General features: G+C 41.8%; 1 protein-coding gene across 1 annotated transcript in view; it reads left to right on the forward strand.

Annotated features, from left to right (window-relative positions):
• Positions 1-17550, forward strand: part of LOC138245863 (ATP-binding cassette sub-family A member 9-like) — a 2236336-nt gene that overhangs the window by 701435 nt on the left and 1517351 nt on the right. The window contains exon 16 of the mRNA XM_069199841.1: positions 4617-4707. Within this exon, the coding sequence (XP_069055942.1) occupies positions 4617-4707 (91 nt within the window). The remainder of the gene's footprint in view (positions 1-4616; positions 4708-17550) is intronic.

The raw sequence follows: 17550 nt of genomic DNA on the forward strand, positions 1-17550 counted from the left end.
GTCACCGCTCCGCTGGGCCCTTCGTCTCAGTCACCGCTCCGCTGGGCACCGCCGTCTCAAGCACCGCTCTGCTGGGCCCTTCATCTCAGTCACCGCTCCGCTGGGCCCTTCATCTGAGTCACTGCTCCGCTGGGCCCTTCATCTCAAGCACCGCTCCGCTGGGCCCTTCATCTCAGTCACCGCTCCGCTGGGCCCTTCATCTCAGTCACCGCTCCGCTGGGCACCGCCGTCTCAAGCACCGCTGGCCCATTGGCAGAAGGGGCAGGCCTGTATCTGTGTCGGGCAGGGCTGCACGAAGCACTCTGGGCACCAGTCCCCCTCCATAACCAGTGGAGTCTGTAATCCACTTGTGAGACTGTGGCTTGGCACTCCCCAGGATGGTACAGTGGGCACCCCACCCACTGTAGAGACTTGAGAGACTGTGGCTTTGCACTCCCCAGGATGGCACAGTGGGCACACCACCCACTGTAGAGACTTGAGAGACTGTGGCTTTGCACTCCCCAAGATGGCACAGTGGGCACCCCACTCACTGTAGAGACTTGAGAGACTGTGGCTTTGCACTCCCCAGGATTGAACAGTGGCCATGGAGGCCCCTCGTGAATCTGGTGTCGTGGACTCATGTGGCTGAGGTGCCCCCCCTTCCCTTTCCCCTGAGGTGCCTGTAGTTTTGCTATCTGATGCCCCTGCAGTGTTCTCTCCACTGGAGTCGGGTATCCTGTGTGGGCTTTGTCCATGTGTTTTGGCCCAGTGGCCCACGAACAATGGCTGATACACAAATCGGACTGGACTTTTTATATATATATATATATAGTTATAGATGTTTGATATATTTTTTAACTCAGCCGTACAATATGATTCCAATTTCATAATCATTTCCTTTTGTCTTTGCATTCTTCCGGGGGGTTTGGGGGTGTCACTCTGAGTTGTTGCTATGCATTGATGTGTGTGTTGTAGTGGGTGAGGGTGGGGGTGGACGTGTCGCGTATGTGTGTGCCCGTAATATTTTCTCCTCCCCCCTCCCCTGTGTTGTAGGTGCAGTACTCACCGTTGTCTTCTGCGCCGGCGTTCGTGCTCCTGGTAGAGGAGCAGGAATACAATAGCTGGTAGGATGTGTAGTTCGGGTTCCATGCTGTCCAGATTCCTTGTGGGGTGTATGGAGGTGAGTGTTTTCCGTTTGAAATTACTGTTTCCGCCGTGTTTTTATCGGCGGGGCTACCGCCCCGGAAAAGGTGGCGGATTGGTGGGTTGTGATAGGGTGGGCGGTACATTGACTCTCGCCTATCTGTTGGCGGTGACCGCCGCGCTGTTTGTTTGTCCCGCCGTGGCGGTCGGAGTGTTAAAGGGGCGGTCTCTGTTGCCGGTTTCCGCCAGGGTCAGAATTCCATTTTTTTTACCGCCCGCCTGTTGGCGGGTTAGCCGCCGCTTTAACACCGACCGCCAGTGTTGGAATGACCCCCATTGTCTGTTTCCTTACTGCTAAATTAAGTAGATAATGGCAATGTCTATGTTGCCCAGTAAAACATGCTGACAGTTTTGATACAGGTAGTAAGACACTATGGGCCTGATTCTAACTTTGGAGGACGGTGTTAAACCGTCCCAAAAGTGGCGGATATACCACCTACCGTATTACAAGTTCCATAGGATATAATGGACTCGTAATACGGTAGGTGGTATATCCGCCACTTTTGGGACGGTTTAACACCGTCCTCCAAAGTTAGAATCAGGCCCTATGTGAGACGATGCCAGTTTTCACATTATTCTGTTAAATAAATATTACTAGTGTACAAAATGCCCTGTGAACAAACAGCTTCCATAAAAGTAAACTTCGCCTGGGTTTGCAATGCCAAGCAAATCAGATATTATCAGGCTTTACACTTCTCAATACAATTACATGCATAGTTTTATTTGACCACTAAACAGGCTTGTCAATGTATACATTGTCCAGTAACAAGACATTGCATCTTTGACAGTCTGGAACACTGCTGTTGCTAGTTTGTAGATTTCAAAGTGTGGCAGGTATTGTTAGCTTACCTTCTAAACTGTGACTCCAATACTGTGGTAATGCTTTGTATGCCATAATAATTGTGGAAATTCCAGACTGGCCCCTCCGTACTGTAGCCTACCACATTGTGCCCTCCTGCCACTTTTATAGGATGTGCTTTATAACACTGTGTCCTCAAATACAATGCCATTCACGTCTGTGGTCTCATACTGCATCCCTCCAGACTGATTGTTCCCAGAATATACTTTCCACCTTACGGAATCCTAGGCTTTTCCCACTAGACTGTGTCCTCAGGATAGTACCACCTAATCTGCTGTATCAAACTAGTACAGTATGACCTTTGTAACATTACCCTTATAGCTCTGATTCTAAAACTTTGACCTCAGGACAGGGCCTCCAATGCTGTGACTCTCTAAAATGCCCCCCTTCACTCTGTTTGCTCTCAGGGTGTATCCCCTCCAGACTAGGGCTCCAACAGTTTTCTTCCTCCAACCCCAATCCCACTGTACTCTCCATAATGTGCCCGCTACAACTGTTCCCTGCCTAAAAATGCCATCCAACCATGCAGTCCCAATTGTGCCCTCTTGGACTGTGCAATCTAAGGCAGCCTGATGTGTCATATCCAAACTGTGCCATTTTCACAGAAGTGTCTACCTTTAAATTGTGTCCTACAAAATATGACATCCCAGAATGTTTCACCAAGACTGTGGCCTACAAACTGTCCTTCCTGATTGTGACATCCAGACTGTGTCATCCAGACTGTACCAAAATGTCGAAACCACCTAGACAGTGCCTCCTCTTCTCACTTTGGCCTCCCTGACCTGTTCTTCCCCAGATTGTTCTGGCAACCCTTCCCCCAGTCCCTTCCCCCAACCCTCCGCCCCGCTCTCAAACCTTGCCTTGCCCTTGATCTCCCCTGTTCTGTTCACCCAGGACACTTGCGTTCTAAAATGAGCGTTGCAAACATGGCTACTCAGTACAGTATATTTCAACTCCAATACCTTAGAGCTTGATCTAGCAGAGCCAATAATGCCGATGATGAACAACCCTCTTCACCCCATTAGTTTTTTTTATTTATACTTATAGTAAAACTGGTTAACTTTGATGTGTAGTTCTCATATGCAATTGGATCGATTTCGCCAAAAAAGCACGGGAGAAAGTGATATGGCGTGTCCTTTGGCATCGCCGGAAGCGCAGTCACATATTATTTGATGTTGACGAACCCATGGAAACGGTAAACTCTGGGGTCCTGGACTCTGGGGGCATCATAGAAAATGAAAACATAAAAGTGTTGACCGTGAAGAAATAGCAGTAGGTGGTTATACCGAAGCTGCTAAAATTTGTAAGAGTCTTCTGAGACAATTAAAAATAGCACGAAATAAATCCCATTAATCCAATCCCTGAATAAGCAAATTGCTCCCGTGTATGGCGCCTGGTGGAGCGAGTCCAAGTATAGTGCCAAAAATAGTATACATAGCAAGATTAATAAGGTAAAGAATCATACAAATAGGGCACTACAGTTGGAAATATGTAGTGCTGTGTGACATAGAAAAGAAAGCTCAAACATGCATGTAATATCCATGTAGACGGTATCATGTGGTGTGGAATTTCATTGTAGTACATGATGTAACCACACATTAAAATACTGATGGAGAGTTTATCATTAAATGGAGGTCCCCTCAATTCCCCTTTCTGTACTCATTCTCACCTTCCTGTTCCCCTAACAGTGATCAACTGTGTTACCGCCATGTTCTTTCTCACTTTTTAGAATGTTGTGATGCACATTTACGACTATCGTGGTTTTTTGTGTAGCTATGTATTACTTTTTCAGAGATCACAATGCTCTGCTACTGACAGGAGTATTAAAATAAAGGTTTAAAACAGATCTATTAAAATGGAAGTTTGACAGTGTTGCCGTATATGAGCCAGTCCTTTCAAATATATTCTATAGCCTGCTGCTGAGGGTTGTACTGGCTGTTAAAAGCACTGAACTCGACTTATAGGCCCGATATAGCCCGAGGCACTAGAGCTAAAAGTCTTTTAGAACATTCCACTCGTTGAGGGTAGAATGTTCTAAATTGAAGAAGGAGCAACAGAAAGAGAAACACTGGAATGTTGGAGAAGAAGGCTTATACAAGCCATTATCAGCTCTGAGCCACTTCATTGTCTTCAATTGAGCTCCCAACATACAACATTTCTAATGTGCATCAATATTCAAGCACAACCTTCCCCTTCTGAGAATCCACAGAAGAATTATGCACTGCAGGTATTGGCTAGAACATCTTTTTCACTAAGTAGTTTCTACGTTATGGTAAGCCTGTGGTTTCTGGCCCACATGGATGAAACTCCATTCTTGTTCCACATCTTGATTCTTGCACAGAAGACAGTCTCTTGTAGACTTACACCTCAGGGTTTATTGATAATCCATGGCTTTTAATTGTGAAGAAATGTTGCTCAGCTGCGAAGTGTTTTCGATGAGTACTTCAGATTTTCGTATCTTGAGAAATATTGCCTCAACATTTGCTTTAATGAGATTAAATCCCAGTTCTCCCTATGACACTCAAATCTTGATACTCCATTTTGATAAAAGCTAATTTTGTTTGTTTGTTTTCAGATCGGAAAGCTGTGCTGTCAAAAGGGAGTTTGAAGTGTGTCGGCACATCTCTGTTTCTGAAGAGGAAGTGGGGCATTGGCTACCACCTACGGTAATTCATTTTTGCAATTGAGAGCCCGAGATTGTCAGTCCTGGCAATTTAGTTTAGCATACTCTTGAGTGGCTTTGAAGGTGTTCACAACAGTTTTAAAGAACAGAAATAAGCATTTCAAGGAAACACAACATCACGTGGACCAAAGTAAGTAAGAATAATTATTACAATAGGTGAATAGAAACATTGAGAAACTCTGTCAGCCATGAGGAATATGAGTTGGGCACGTTATTATAGCAAAATGGTTTTGCGTTTTTTTGTAGACGCTATAGGCCATGGTTATTACAATTATGAGTTAAACCCCTCGGATTGCGGAATAACGTTGAAATTGAAATTTGAAATTGAAGTGATATTAGCTATTCCAAGGGGTTTGACACACACATTTACCACATGCTCACAGCAGATGGTAAGTGTATAAGAGGGATTCTATGTTGAATGGGTGATAGAGTGAGGGCAGTAGAAAGGATTGGTGAGGGAAGGGGAATAATAGTTCCACCCTTGCCTGAGAAAAAGCTCCCCCTTGTCTGAGAAAAGTATTAGGCAGCGCAGTGCAAAGCCTCAAGTGTTTTTACCAGAAGGAATCTTTGGCAGATAAACTTGGGTCCAGTGTTCTGCATCAAGGAAAACCAGATGCGAGAACACCGGGCTAGTCATGATCAGGTGCATCAGAGTTACAACTGGAATTCTGCTTTGCGTCACTTGTAATGATGTCCATAGTATTTGTTTTAGCTATTGGGTGACCTGTTTGAAAGACCAACTCATCTAATGAATAGTTGGTGAAGCTCCTCAGCTGGAGCATGGCAGGCCATATTGGGGTGCACACAGGACACTGCTGGTGGCACAATGACTGGGCAGATGAGAGGAGTAGATTAGGTCATTGCTATGTACAATATAAGAGAGGGAGTGTGATCTATGTTAGGCCACTTGTCTAAATGAAAGTCGGTGTAATTTTCTTCTGGATTCAGATATGGTCGATAATGTTCAAAACTGGAGTTGAGAGGTAGCAGAAAATTCTCTGAATTCTCAAGAATTAATTATTGGGTGGTATGATGGAGGAAGTTCCATGTATTACTTCTCTGTCGGATTTAGCACTTTCACCAGAAATTGGATGATTATCAGTTATCTCTCAAGTTTAAATCAGGTCTTCACTATTAAGTGACACTTGAATATTAAACATCAGTTGTATATATGCAGAATTGTGAAGTAGGAAGTGCAGAATACACTTAATGGGGCCACACACGTCCTTCCTGGCCTAAAGTAATACAGTTTAAGCAGTCTATTAGTAACTTTAAAGGATTTATTCATACAAAATGAATAGAATACAACTTCAAAATTAGTCACCCCGTTCGTTCTCAAGGACTTTTTCTTAATACAAAACCAGTCAGTTCAAAACATTAGTGTATTCTGGGTGAGCAGTACAATTAAATACTTACATTACGTGGTGTATCATAATTCTCATTTTTCAAGTCAAGCCCAAACTGGCCATCCCAAACCCATCCATTTTCTGATATTCTGGGGGTCTCCAAAACCTTTATGTATTCGTGTTTTATTTATCCTATAACAGAAGCATTCTGAATACCAAATTACTTTGTCTTATTTCTTCAGCAGTTCATGAGTTCTGGGTAATACCGTGAGCAGAAACAAATCCAGACAAATATAAACACATTCACATCTGTTGCTCTCAAGGTCGTCAGTGATATTCAGTGTAGCTTTCCGAGGGATGAGAGCAATGTCTTGATCCACATTTTGATAGCAAACAAAACTCCCCTAGGACCGCATAGCACTAAATTAATTATAAAGTAGCATCAAATAGAATCAGTCTACTGTCCCAGCTGTGCAAAACAGATAAACATATCAAATATACAAAAATATACAATGTATTATTTATCAAAAAACATATATGAAAATACACAAATTACGCATATTTATGGGAAAAGCAAAACTGGCATTTAGCACTATATTTGAGCAGGAATGCATCCTTGTGTCATATTGGACATGAGGACGTATTCCGTGCGTAAAATATTAGCACAAAACACATTTACCACAGGCAGTAGCTGTTTGCTTTCTGTTCATTTGTGTTGTTCCAGTGTGCTTGCACAACATTTTTGTAAAAAAAGACATGCAATTATGCGACGTGGAATAATAGTGTAGTTTCAGGAATTTCACATAAGAAGTGTAATATGAATTTACCAATATTACATGAGATCACACCTATTTAACAGAAATTTCTCCTGGGTCTATGATCTTACTGCACTAAGCTACGCCCGTGGTTCTGCTATTCATCATTTCCAATGCTAAACAAGTAATGTAAGAAACTGGGTTACTGGTTGAGGGAGGTGAAATCCTCTTCAAGCAACAACCACAGTCCTTATCAGGGTAAGGCACAAGCCAACTCTAAATTAACCTGTGCTGAACCCTCTGGTAGCTTGGCACAGTGCAGCCAGGCTTAACTTCGAGGCAAAGTGTAAAGTATTATTGCGGCACTTCAAACAGTAATAAAGTAAAAACACAACATAAGAACAATCCTACATCAATTTAGAAAAATAGAGTGAAAGCTAATAAATATATTGATTCCATAATGACAAAAAATCCAGTCATTAGATCTGGAGTTAGGAATTTTTAAATATTTCACACTAAAATAACACCTAAAAGCCCAAAGCGCCACTTGTGGCTATTTGGTCGTGCAAGACCGGGAAAACATCACAAGTTCAGGCTGAACAGAATGGAGCACGGTCCAGATACAGCAACCAGGTTAGTCCCACTGGAAAGTTACATTCTTAGTCCAGTGCAGAGTCCTGTTCATGGTGGAGGGGTGCGAGGAGTATCGCGGATGGTTGTCAATGCAGCGCAGCAAACAGACCAAGTATCGCAGACTGTGCTCACTGTATCGCAAAGATCTTGTTGTCCTCGCGAGACGCTGGTCTAGAGATATGCAGTGGTGCTCCCAACGAGCGATCAAAGCTGTAGTGCTAAGGATCAGGCTGGAGAAGGTGCAGGAGTTCAGCGTCACTGCCTAGCTCAAGATTTGGGGTTTTGGGTGAAAAATGCTTCTACCTGGGGAGTATAGAAAAAGGGACATGGGAGGGATAAAGGTTTGTTTAGTTTATTACCTTGTTTTGTATGCTTATGCGTACCACAGCACACAGCGGCACTTAGATTCTCTATACTTTCACATTCGTCAGTGCCCCAGATCCTCTGGGCCTGCAACAATGCCCTCCAACTGGAACACTGTTAATGTCATGGAGACCCGCGATATCATTTTCATCCTACAGTTCCTCACATCTGGCAATACACCATTGCAGTCTTTACTGTGGTTGTCTTGACCATATTTAGAGAGGGGCTGTCATGAAATCTGTCCACCGTCATGCTCCAAAGATCTTGATGCTACAGGTTGAAGTACTAGAGATTTTCATTCTCAGGGTAATATAACAAAGAACTTGGCAAAGAAGCTGAAATATGAAAAGACATCTTTATTAAACTCAAATGAGTGAGACTACGTCTCCCAGAAGCTGACCTATAGCAACTGAAAGAGGCAGTCTCTCGAAATGGTCTTAGCTCAGAACTTTTATATCATTTATTATGCCCTAGGCATGCAAGGGGCTGTACCAGTCACATTCCTAAACAAATGAGAAAAGCTAGAGAGGCGACATGTGAGTAGCCTTTGGGGTTTTAACAGGATTACAGTTGACCATTCACATATTTTCACTACAAAGAAATAGCAGGTTTATGATGACAAGCCCATATTCCAGTTTGTCCAGCCCTCAATCAATTACCCGGCAAGGCTTAGTACTTTCATCAGATATCGACGGACCCCCAATAAAAACGGGCACCTCCTCCTTGTAAAGCAAGTCATAAAGAAAGAAACAGGGACAGGTGTGTGTAAGATTAGGCATGGTTTGTGTGTGATGAAAGGTTTGTGATGTGTTGTGCCTTGATACTAATCTCATTCGGCCACTGGGAAAGAAACTGGCCGAACAGGTTTGGCTTCAGGCAGTGGAGTCAGCTTGCCCAGGTCACAGAGGAGTCAGCAAAGGTGTACGTGTCCTTCAGACTCATTTTCAGCATTAGACATTGGCCTATGTGAGGGCAATCACAAAATGGCTGTCGTTTAAATGGAACACGAGGGTTCAAGACGGAAACTGTGATATTCGGGTGATTTCGTTACCCGAATATGAATACAATGCTTGTGCATACTATTCTAATCATTCTCGGTCTGCTGATACCAAAATCGTTGTGATACGACGATGTTTATAACACGGGTCCAGAATTTTCAGTACCACAGACCCTCCTTTTGCCCTTACATAGGCAATAACCTATACTCACGCTAATCTGAGTCCAGGTCTATATTCATAAAGCCATGGAGATGTTGCTGGAGCAAAATTCTAGTACTTGGTAACTCTCTCTGGACAGGTCTCCTCGAACATGAAGTAGCACAAAAGGCCACATATGGCAGGACAAAATAAGGAATACCTCTATCTGCAGTAGGTGGCATAAGATCACACACCCAACAATTAGTGATGTTCACTAATAACTAGTGTTGATGCAGAAGCTGTACAAAAGAATTGCTTACGAATTCTGATCTTCTAACCTGCTCATGTTCAGGAAAAGGGTGAAAAGAGTGCAAAGAAACAATAGTAGGAAAATACATAGGTTGGGAAGTGGGTGCAGAAGTCAATTGAGTAGAGAAAAACAATCCCACCCATAATTGACAACGTCATGTTTAAAAGACACTAGAAAACACGTTATTAAGAACATATAGACAACGGGAAAAAGTAGTGACCACTATTACAAATGAAATAATAATTTTTCACAACCCTAACCAAAAAGCAAATCCTAAAATTATCTAGTAACATTTTTAGGGCTCCTCTGCATTTCAGTAATTTTTGTATGTTCAGGTGGAACAGTGGTGACTCTCATCAATGCTCTAAGGTGAAAAGGGGGTACTCTTTCCACAGAAAATGGACTTTATTCTGCTTTTACTAAACAGAATAGTACTTTAAAACAATGCCAGCAAAACAATTAGTCTCCTAAGACCTAGTCTATACAATCACACGGAAACCTCTTGTGAAACCAACTATGCCCAGAGTCCGTTCAAAAAGCCTCTCTGGCAGGCTTCTATTGTCCATCAAAATTTCTTTTGTTGTTTTCTTTCGCATGGGCCTCTCAATTCAGGCCTCTTCGTGAGAAAAGTACTGCTTAGTTGGAGTGCCCTCCTGGCAAACACCCACAACTCACTCGAAAGTCTCAATGTCTTAAAGCAATGCACCAGTGTCTCTCCTCTGTGGCAGACACTACAAACAATGTGCTCTTCATTGATCAAGGGCACAAATCATCTCGTGCAGACCCAAGCACCATTAATTGTGAAATAGCTCAAGCTCAGCAGCACTTTCAGACTCCAACACTCATTATTTTGTGTCAGAGGACGCTCAAGCTGCTCTTTCATGGGCACCACAATATAGTGCCTTTTTCCAAACTTGAAATCTCCGGTGCACTGCCCTTCTTCCGTTGGAGCAAAGAAAAGGGGGGGTGTGGCCAAAACTCAGGCCAAGGGGCTCAAGGGATTGCACACTGTCAGAGGTTACCAGCACATGACAGGTAGAGAAATGAAACCTCAAAACAGCTCTGCCATCAACAACAGGAATCCTTCTCTTTAGCTCTTTTACACTGAAACTTTGGTTTTGTGATGTCCAACGCCGTCTGATGGAGCAAGTACGATACCATGCGCTGGCGATCGCTGTCCAGCTTTGCTACTTTCTGGGTGCTGAGACTGTAGGGCCAAGACGTCCGTCTTTCATCTGTAGCTGTCACTGATGGGAATTAGGCTTAAATCAATGTCCTGCAGGTTATTATGACTTGATACCCGCAGAATCTAGTGACGTAGGAAATGTGCCACAGTTGTTAGTTTCCTTCAGTTTAGTACAAAAACAGTTCATGGTTTTTAACAAGGGGACTGCAAGCAGGTGGTCTGCAATCTTCAAAGGAGTAGCCATACACCATGGGCATAAAATACAAAGACAAAGGCAGAAGGGCAAAACAGGGTCTCTAGCATCTTTAATTGGGTTCTTTCCATTATTCTCTGCCATCTATAGCTACATGAGAATTCTATCTGAATGGATTTCCTCACACAGTGGCATTGTCTAATGGGGTAAACACATATTTTCTTCAATGATTAAGTCTAGGTGTTCCTCCTTATCTTAGAACATCTCAATAGAGAAATCACATGATACCGATTATCAGGGACATGTAGAAACCTTCCTTTAAAACTGTGCATCAGGTGCACTATGCAATACGCAGGCTAATAGTCAAATGTGCAAACAAAAAGACAAGAACTAGAGGGTCCTGGCATTTGCATGATTAGGACACATCTGATCCCACCAAAAATTAAAGTAACAGGAACAGAAGGGAACCGAAAACCAAATTAAAATAGACATTGAACATTTGTCATGTTCAAAAAGGTAAACATAAGATATCTCCTATTGAGATGGAAAACTTGTCTTACTATAATATTGAGTCAGTTAACCAGTCTATCGCTACCCTGACAGTCAGGCTGGAAAACATTGAAGCAGGCCTAAGGCAAATTCTTGAAAACCAGTCTGGTCATACCAAAGGGAATTATACATAACATGGGGGTCCCTGGTACATCACTGCAGTCTGGAAATGTGAACCTGAACAATACATCAATAATAATAAAAGGGCTGACTGGTGAAAGGAATTAGAAAAAGAGAAATGGGACTAGGACATAGCTAAAATCTCAATAACTAAGCATGATGCGACATTGGTCAGGGGAAGTAACAAAAGAAAAAAATCTATAGAAAGAACAAAAAATGATTTGGGTGATAGTCAGGCATGTGACACAACACCGAGAGTACGGGTGATACACAAAGGCCAAAGTTACACAAATTTTAACTCTACCGTTGGCGATTACACCATATACGGTACTCCTAGCTAATGTTTCAGTTCCTTATTCAGGAAAAAATGAAAACCTGGTTTTCTTTTAAGGAACAAAAGCCATATGCTACTTAGGAAACAGAACATCATTAACTAATGTAATATAGAAATTAGGCCACCTTGAGTCACAGATCTATAATTTCATCCTTAGGTCCAATCAAGGCTACATAAATGTAGGGCTGCCTGTTCCTTTAAGGGAAGGGGCAGTAACGTGACTAACTGCAGGTGACGCACTTTGATCCTGTATATCTCTTTTTATTTTCCTTCAATACCATTATAGCCAAATAGACATGCACTGGTGAAGTGTTGCCTCTTATGTTCACAGCATGAAATATCATTATCTGTGGAATTTAGTAACCAGAACAAGTTCAACCAACTGTTGCGTAGCGATGGGCATCGTCATGACCATCCCCTCACAACACAGGGGAGCTTGTAATAGTATCAAAAGCAGCAACAAACATGCAAAAAACAAATAAAAAATAATAAAAACGCACAAAACGTCAAGCCATCAGATATACTTGCTGTGTATCAAGCACAAAAAGCATAGACAAAACAATAGCATGTGTGAATAAGCAGTGACACACAACACCATGTCATGTACTTTATGCACTGTAAACCTGCAGCCCAAAACCCAATATTTGGGCCTGTTTAATTTGTCAGGTTTAAAATCCTTACCCTCCTTTTGACAGTAGTTCACCAGGCAATGGAAATCTGCTGTCAAATATAAATTTACTGTTTCTCTTCTAACATACAGGACCAGCAAGAACAATTCATGATAGGACCAAATACACAAAAATAAATTTCCATTACTTAACTGTTACCCTCTTGTCAGTTATTTCGCAACATCAAGCCACCTTAGTTTTACCTTTCTAAAAGTAAAAATTGTTACACTGACACTCCATATTAATTTGGCACCTACAATTTCCACTGTGAAAAATAAGTCCTAATTGGCAAATCGTTCTCATTAAGGCATGTAGCCTTCAAAATTTTAGAAAAGGGCTGCATCTTATTTTCTGTCTAAGACTTAATGCAACACTTCGTTTTCTGTCAAATAAAAGCAACTAGCAGGCATCATTTTATTTTTTTAGAGCGGAGACACAAATGTATCAGTTCTGCAGAGCATTTAACATGATGTTGGGACCTTCAAAGAAACCCCTTTTTTATATTTTCCCTTTGGAATTAAGTTCTTTAATTGTATTGATGTTCTTCTGGAGAAACCAGAAATCCCACTTTTAGAGGCCCGTAGGGTCATTCTGCATTTCACAAAGACAAGGCCCTAATTTAAAAGGTCACAAGTGTCAACATGACAGCCTCCTCCATTGTTTATGGGAAAACTAAAGATAGCATCTCAGCAGCGTGACTTGAGCCAGCCTCTGTAGCTCTCCTAGCTTCTGCCACCCTGAATCTGTCAAAGACAGTAGGCCTTCCTATTTTCCTTCTAGCCTGCAATAACTTACTCTATTTTAAAAAATAATTTTTCCTTTTTAGGCGCTAAAAAAAAATTATCTCTATTTCCAGATTATTAAACTACATTTACTGTGAATAATTCACAAACCTTAATAACACACATACCAGTTGTTAGAATAAATGCTTGTTGCAATCCCATGCAATGGTACATATTTCATCAACCTCGAATGAATGAACATCTCAGTAGGCCCAGCTGAAGTTAGAACCTTCAACCTTGATATTAAAACAAGCCTTTGTACTGGCACATTGACTCATTGAATCATAAGAAGGCACAACCTGCAAATATATATCAAACCTAAATGTATGCATTTACTGAAGCCTGAGACACTTTAAAAAGTACTCTGAATGAAAGAAAATGCAGTTTAAACAGTGCTTTTGCCCAAAATCGACTTTGATATTTTAGGCATTAAAAAATCAATATCCTACAATTTTCTTGCATAATATGCATTACCAGAATGTCTATTACACAATCCATGAGTCAGCCATTGAAAATATTAACTTATACTTTATAGAAAGGGAAAATTGCACATGCAAATGTCATTTTAGCGGTGCAACATAACTTAAATTAAATTTTAATGCTAGGAGGTCATAGTATAGGTATTAAGCTTTATAAATATTAAAAAACAATTTTGAAAAGCACTTATTTTTTTAAATAATTTTTCCATAATTAATAATTTTCTTTAAAAAAAAAAAAACAATTATTCTTTTTTTTGTGATAATTCCACATATAAACGCAAGCTGCACCCCTTGCCTATTATTTGGGATACATTAACTCACAAGCCTAAGCGCATAAGCCTAACTTGAAATGCGTCACATTTTTGCGCCACTTTGATTTAAAAGGAAGGTTATGCAAAATTCCACCCGTGTTTAACTGGGAAAGTGCTGGCTGAATTGAACATTCCTATCAAATATACTGCAGCTGAAAAGTTTGCCTGTGAACATCTAATACAGTGCATCTAAGAAAAATGCTGTAAATTAATTTATTTTTTTGCAAAAATAGATAATTTTGTTTTTGTTTTGGGGCCCTATTTATATCTATTGAATGTGTTTTCTAATTTATTATGCATTTAACGGCAGTTTTGTATATGTGCACAATTGCTCATTCTATAAATTAAAGAGCAACATATAGCTATGTTAGCACATTACATGGTTCATTTCTGGATTTTTTCTAAGTTTCTACTTAATATTAATTAACCAACATTTTACTTAACAAACTGAAAACATCAAGAAGACCCACAAACACACATTGAGCTCATTTCAGATATAAACAGAAAACACTCAGGACACACAATACAGCGCGCTTTAGCCATTTTTCATAAATAGCGCCGTCGCAATTTACTTACAGAACCGTTTGCAGATCCTAGTTGCAAGTCATATTTACAAGAGAAAAGAAAACTTTTCTCAATAGTGTTCCAAAAAACTGCAAAAACAGCCTCACAGACATTTATTTCCAAGAATAGCGGACCCCTACTTTATTAAACGTGATGGGGCCCACGCCGTGTTTAAAATAGAACTCATAAGTTGGAGTTCCAATCGGAGGTACCAGACATGAATCCTCCAATCGGGAATCCCTGTTGCCACCAAAAACCAAACCAAGTACCAAATTTGCTACGATTAGGCATCTTCGCTCACTAACCGAGCTTCAAACTTCAAGGGGCTATCTCTATCGATACACTCGCAAATGTACGAGACCGTCGGTTTTTGAAAATTGCAATCTTCAAATAAAACTAAGGACCAATACTAAGAACCAAGAACCAAAAACTAAGAACCAAAGGACCAAAGAACTAAGGACTGGGAGCGACCCACTTATACTTCAACTAAAGCAGATGGAGAAAAAGTTTCTTCATTACCTGCCTACACAAATTGCAATTCGCGTATACAAACCTATACAAACCTATCAAAGCTATACCAAACAAATAGTTGTCCAAATTCTAATTGCCAAGTTCTAAGTGACCTAACAGTCTTTTTTTTTTTTACTTACGCCAAAAAGGTTCTCAGTCAGGGGTGACATCATGTGGAGGATCAAAATCAGGAAGATCAGAAATATACTGGGGTGCATAATCAAAGAATCTCCAGAATCCCTGCGCACAGAGTACCTTCTTGGTAGAATCCTGTTCTGTCCTCTTCAGTAGATTTCAGTCTCCTGACAAGATCACTCCCACAGAAAGTCACTTCTCTGATGAGCCCCACGTTGGCTGCGCCATATGAAGTACTAGAGATTTTCATTCTCAGGGTAATATAACAAAGAACTTGGCAAAGAAGCTGAAATATGAAAAGACATCTTCATTAAACTCAAATGAGTGAGACTACGTCTCCCAGAAACTGACCTATAGCAACTGAAAGAGGCAGTCTCTCGAAATGGTCTTAGCTCAGACCTTTTATATCATTTATTATGCCCTAGGCATGCAAGGGGCTGTACCAGTCACATTCCTAAACAAATGAGAAAAGCTAGAGAGGCAACATGTGAGTAGCCTTTGGGGTTTTAACAGGATTACAGTTGACCATTCACATATTTTCACTACAAAGAAATAGCAGGTTTATGATGACAAGCCCATATTCCAGTTTGTCCAGCCCTCAATCAATTACCCGGCAAGGCTTAGTACTTTCATCAGATATCGACGGACCCCCAATAAAAACGGGCACCTCCTCCTTGTAAAGCAAGTTATAAAGAAAGAAACAGGGACAGGTGTGTGTAAGATTAGGCATGGTTTGTGTGTGATGAAAGGTTTATGATGTGTTGTGCCTTGATACTAATCTCATTCGGCCACTGGGAAAGAAACTGGCCGAACAGGTTTGGCTTCAGGCAGTGGAGTCAGCTTGCCCAGGTCACAGAGGAGTCAGCAAAGGTGTACGTGTCCTTCAGACTCGTTTTCAGCATTAGACATTGGCCTATGTGAGGGCAATCACAAAATGGCTGTCGTTTAAATGGAACACGAGGGTTCAAGACGGAAACTCTGATATTCGGGTGATTTCGTTACCCGAATATGAATACAATGCTTGTGCATACTATTCTAATCATTCTCGGTCTGCTGATACCAAAATCGTTGTGATACGACGATGTTTATAACACGGGTCCAGAATTTTCAGTACCACAAGGTCACCCACCTGGTAGGCAGCACATGTACTTTTCTGGTCAGGTATGGATATGATAGAATATATCACGAGTACCATTGGTGGTGTCCCGACTCTCATGTGACGCCTTACGCCACTATGTGATGCTGAATAGTTCTCTATGAAACTCAATGTAACATACTGAGTGTATACATCCCACCTTCACTGGCCTCATTAACCCTAATGACCCTCAGGGGCATAAGCCTGCTTCTAACCTCAGGTGGGACAATCTTCAAGGGGGACTTTGATGATGTCATGAATCCCTCTGACTCACTCAGACCACCTAAAGCTCTGGGTATGACTAGAAGGGGTTTGGCTAACAGTGTTCTTGGGCCTGTGCGACGCCTTGAGGGTTTTAAATCCGGGGATCCTCATTGGTGGCCAATGGGTATCTAACTGGAATTGACCTTTTGTTGCTCCCAGCCCTGACCTCCTATACACTGAAGCCTACCATATCCTGCTGCGGGCATTTCAGACCATGCCCCTGTTATGGTTCATTTAGTGGATGGAAGGGCAGAGGAGAAACGCCTTAATGCATGGTTCTTATTGGGCACTCAGTTCACCCTCCTCCCATCCTCTCAATTGAGGACCTTTCTGGAGATTAGTCTAGGGACAGTGGACCCCTATGTGAGGCTTTTAAAGCTGCCATGAGGGGAGCAGCCTGCTCTTATATCAGAGGCAAGCCTCATGCAACATACACACAAATCATGGAGCTGAAGATGGCCATTTGTACACTGGGACACAATAACCGAGGGGTTCAATCAGAGCAAATAAGCCACCGCCTAACGGTTGACAGGGCTTCATTGTGCCAACTATGCCTAGATGAAGCCCGATGGTGATGGGAAGCCTCAGCCAGATGGGTTTCTAAATGGGGAGACAAATCAAGTATGCTTCTCTACTGGCTGGCCACCAAGGACTTTGAGTTAAGAGTGGTGCCCCACATCACCACGGGATCAGAGCACAGACACTAAGTGCAGTTGTAATAGCCTCCGCCTTTGTGGATTACTATAGAGCCCTATATGCGGAGTTGTCTGCCGCATGATTGCATAGTTCCAGTGGCCATGTCTATATGGAACACTCATCTCCAGGACACTTCCTGAAGTCACCAGGGTGTTGTTTTAGGCATAAAGTGCAGCACTACAGTGAATTGGTAGCACAGAAGAGTGACGCTTAAGACTCTATTTTGGGATGGGCCATTGGCTAGAAAAAAGTGGCAGAACTGAAGGACTTCCAGGGATGAAACAGAATAGGTATCTCATAAATGGTGGTTAGGCGACCACATGTCCTTCCAGAATCTTTTTCCCTACATAAATCCCA

This window comes from Pleurodeles waltl, chromosome 7, assembly GCF_031143425.1.
Source record: "Pleurodeles waltl isolate 20211129_DDA chromosome 7, aPleWal1.hap1.20221129, whole genome shotgun sequence".
In the NCBI taxonomy this organism is placed as follows: Eukaryota; Metazoa; Chordata; class Amphibia; order Caudata; family Salamandridae; genus Pleurodeles; species Pleurodeles waltl.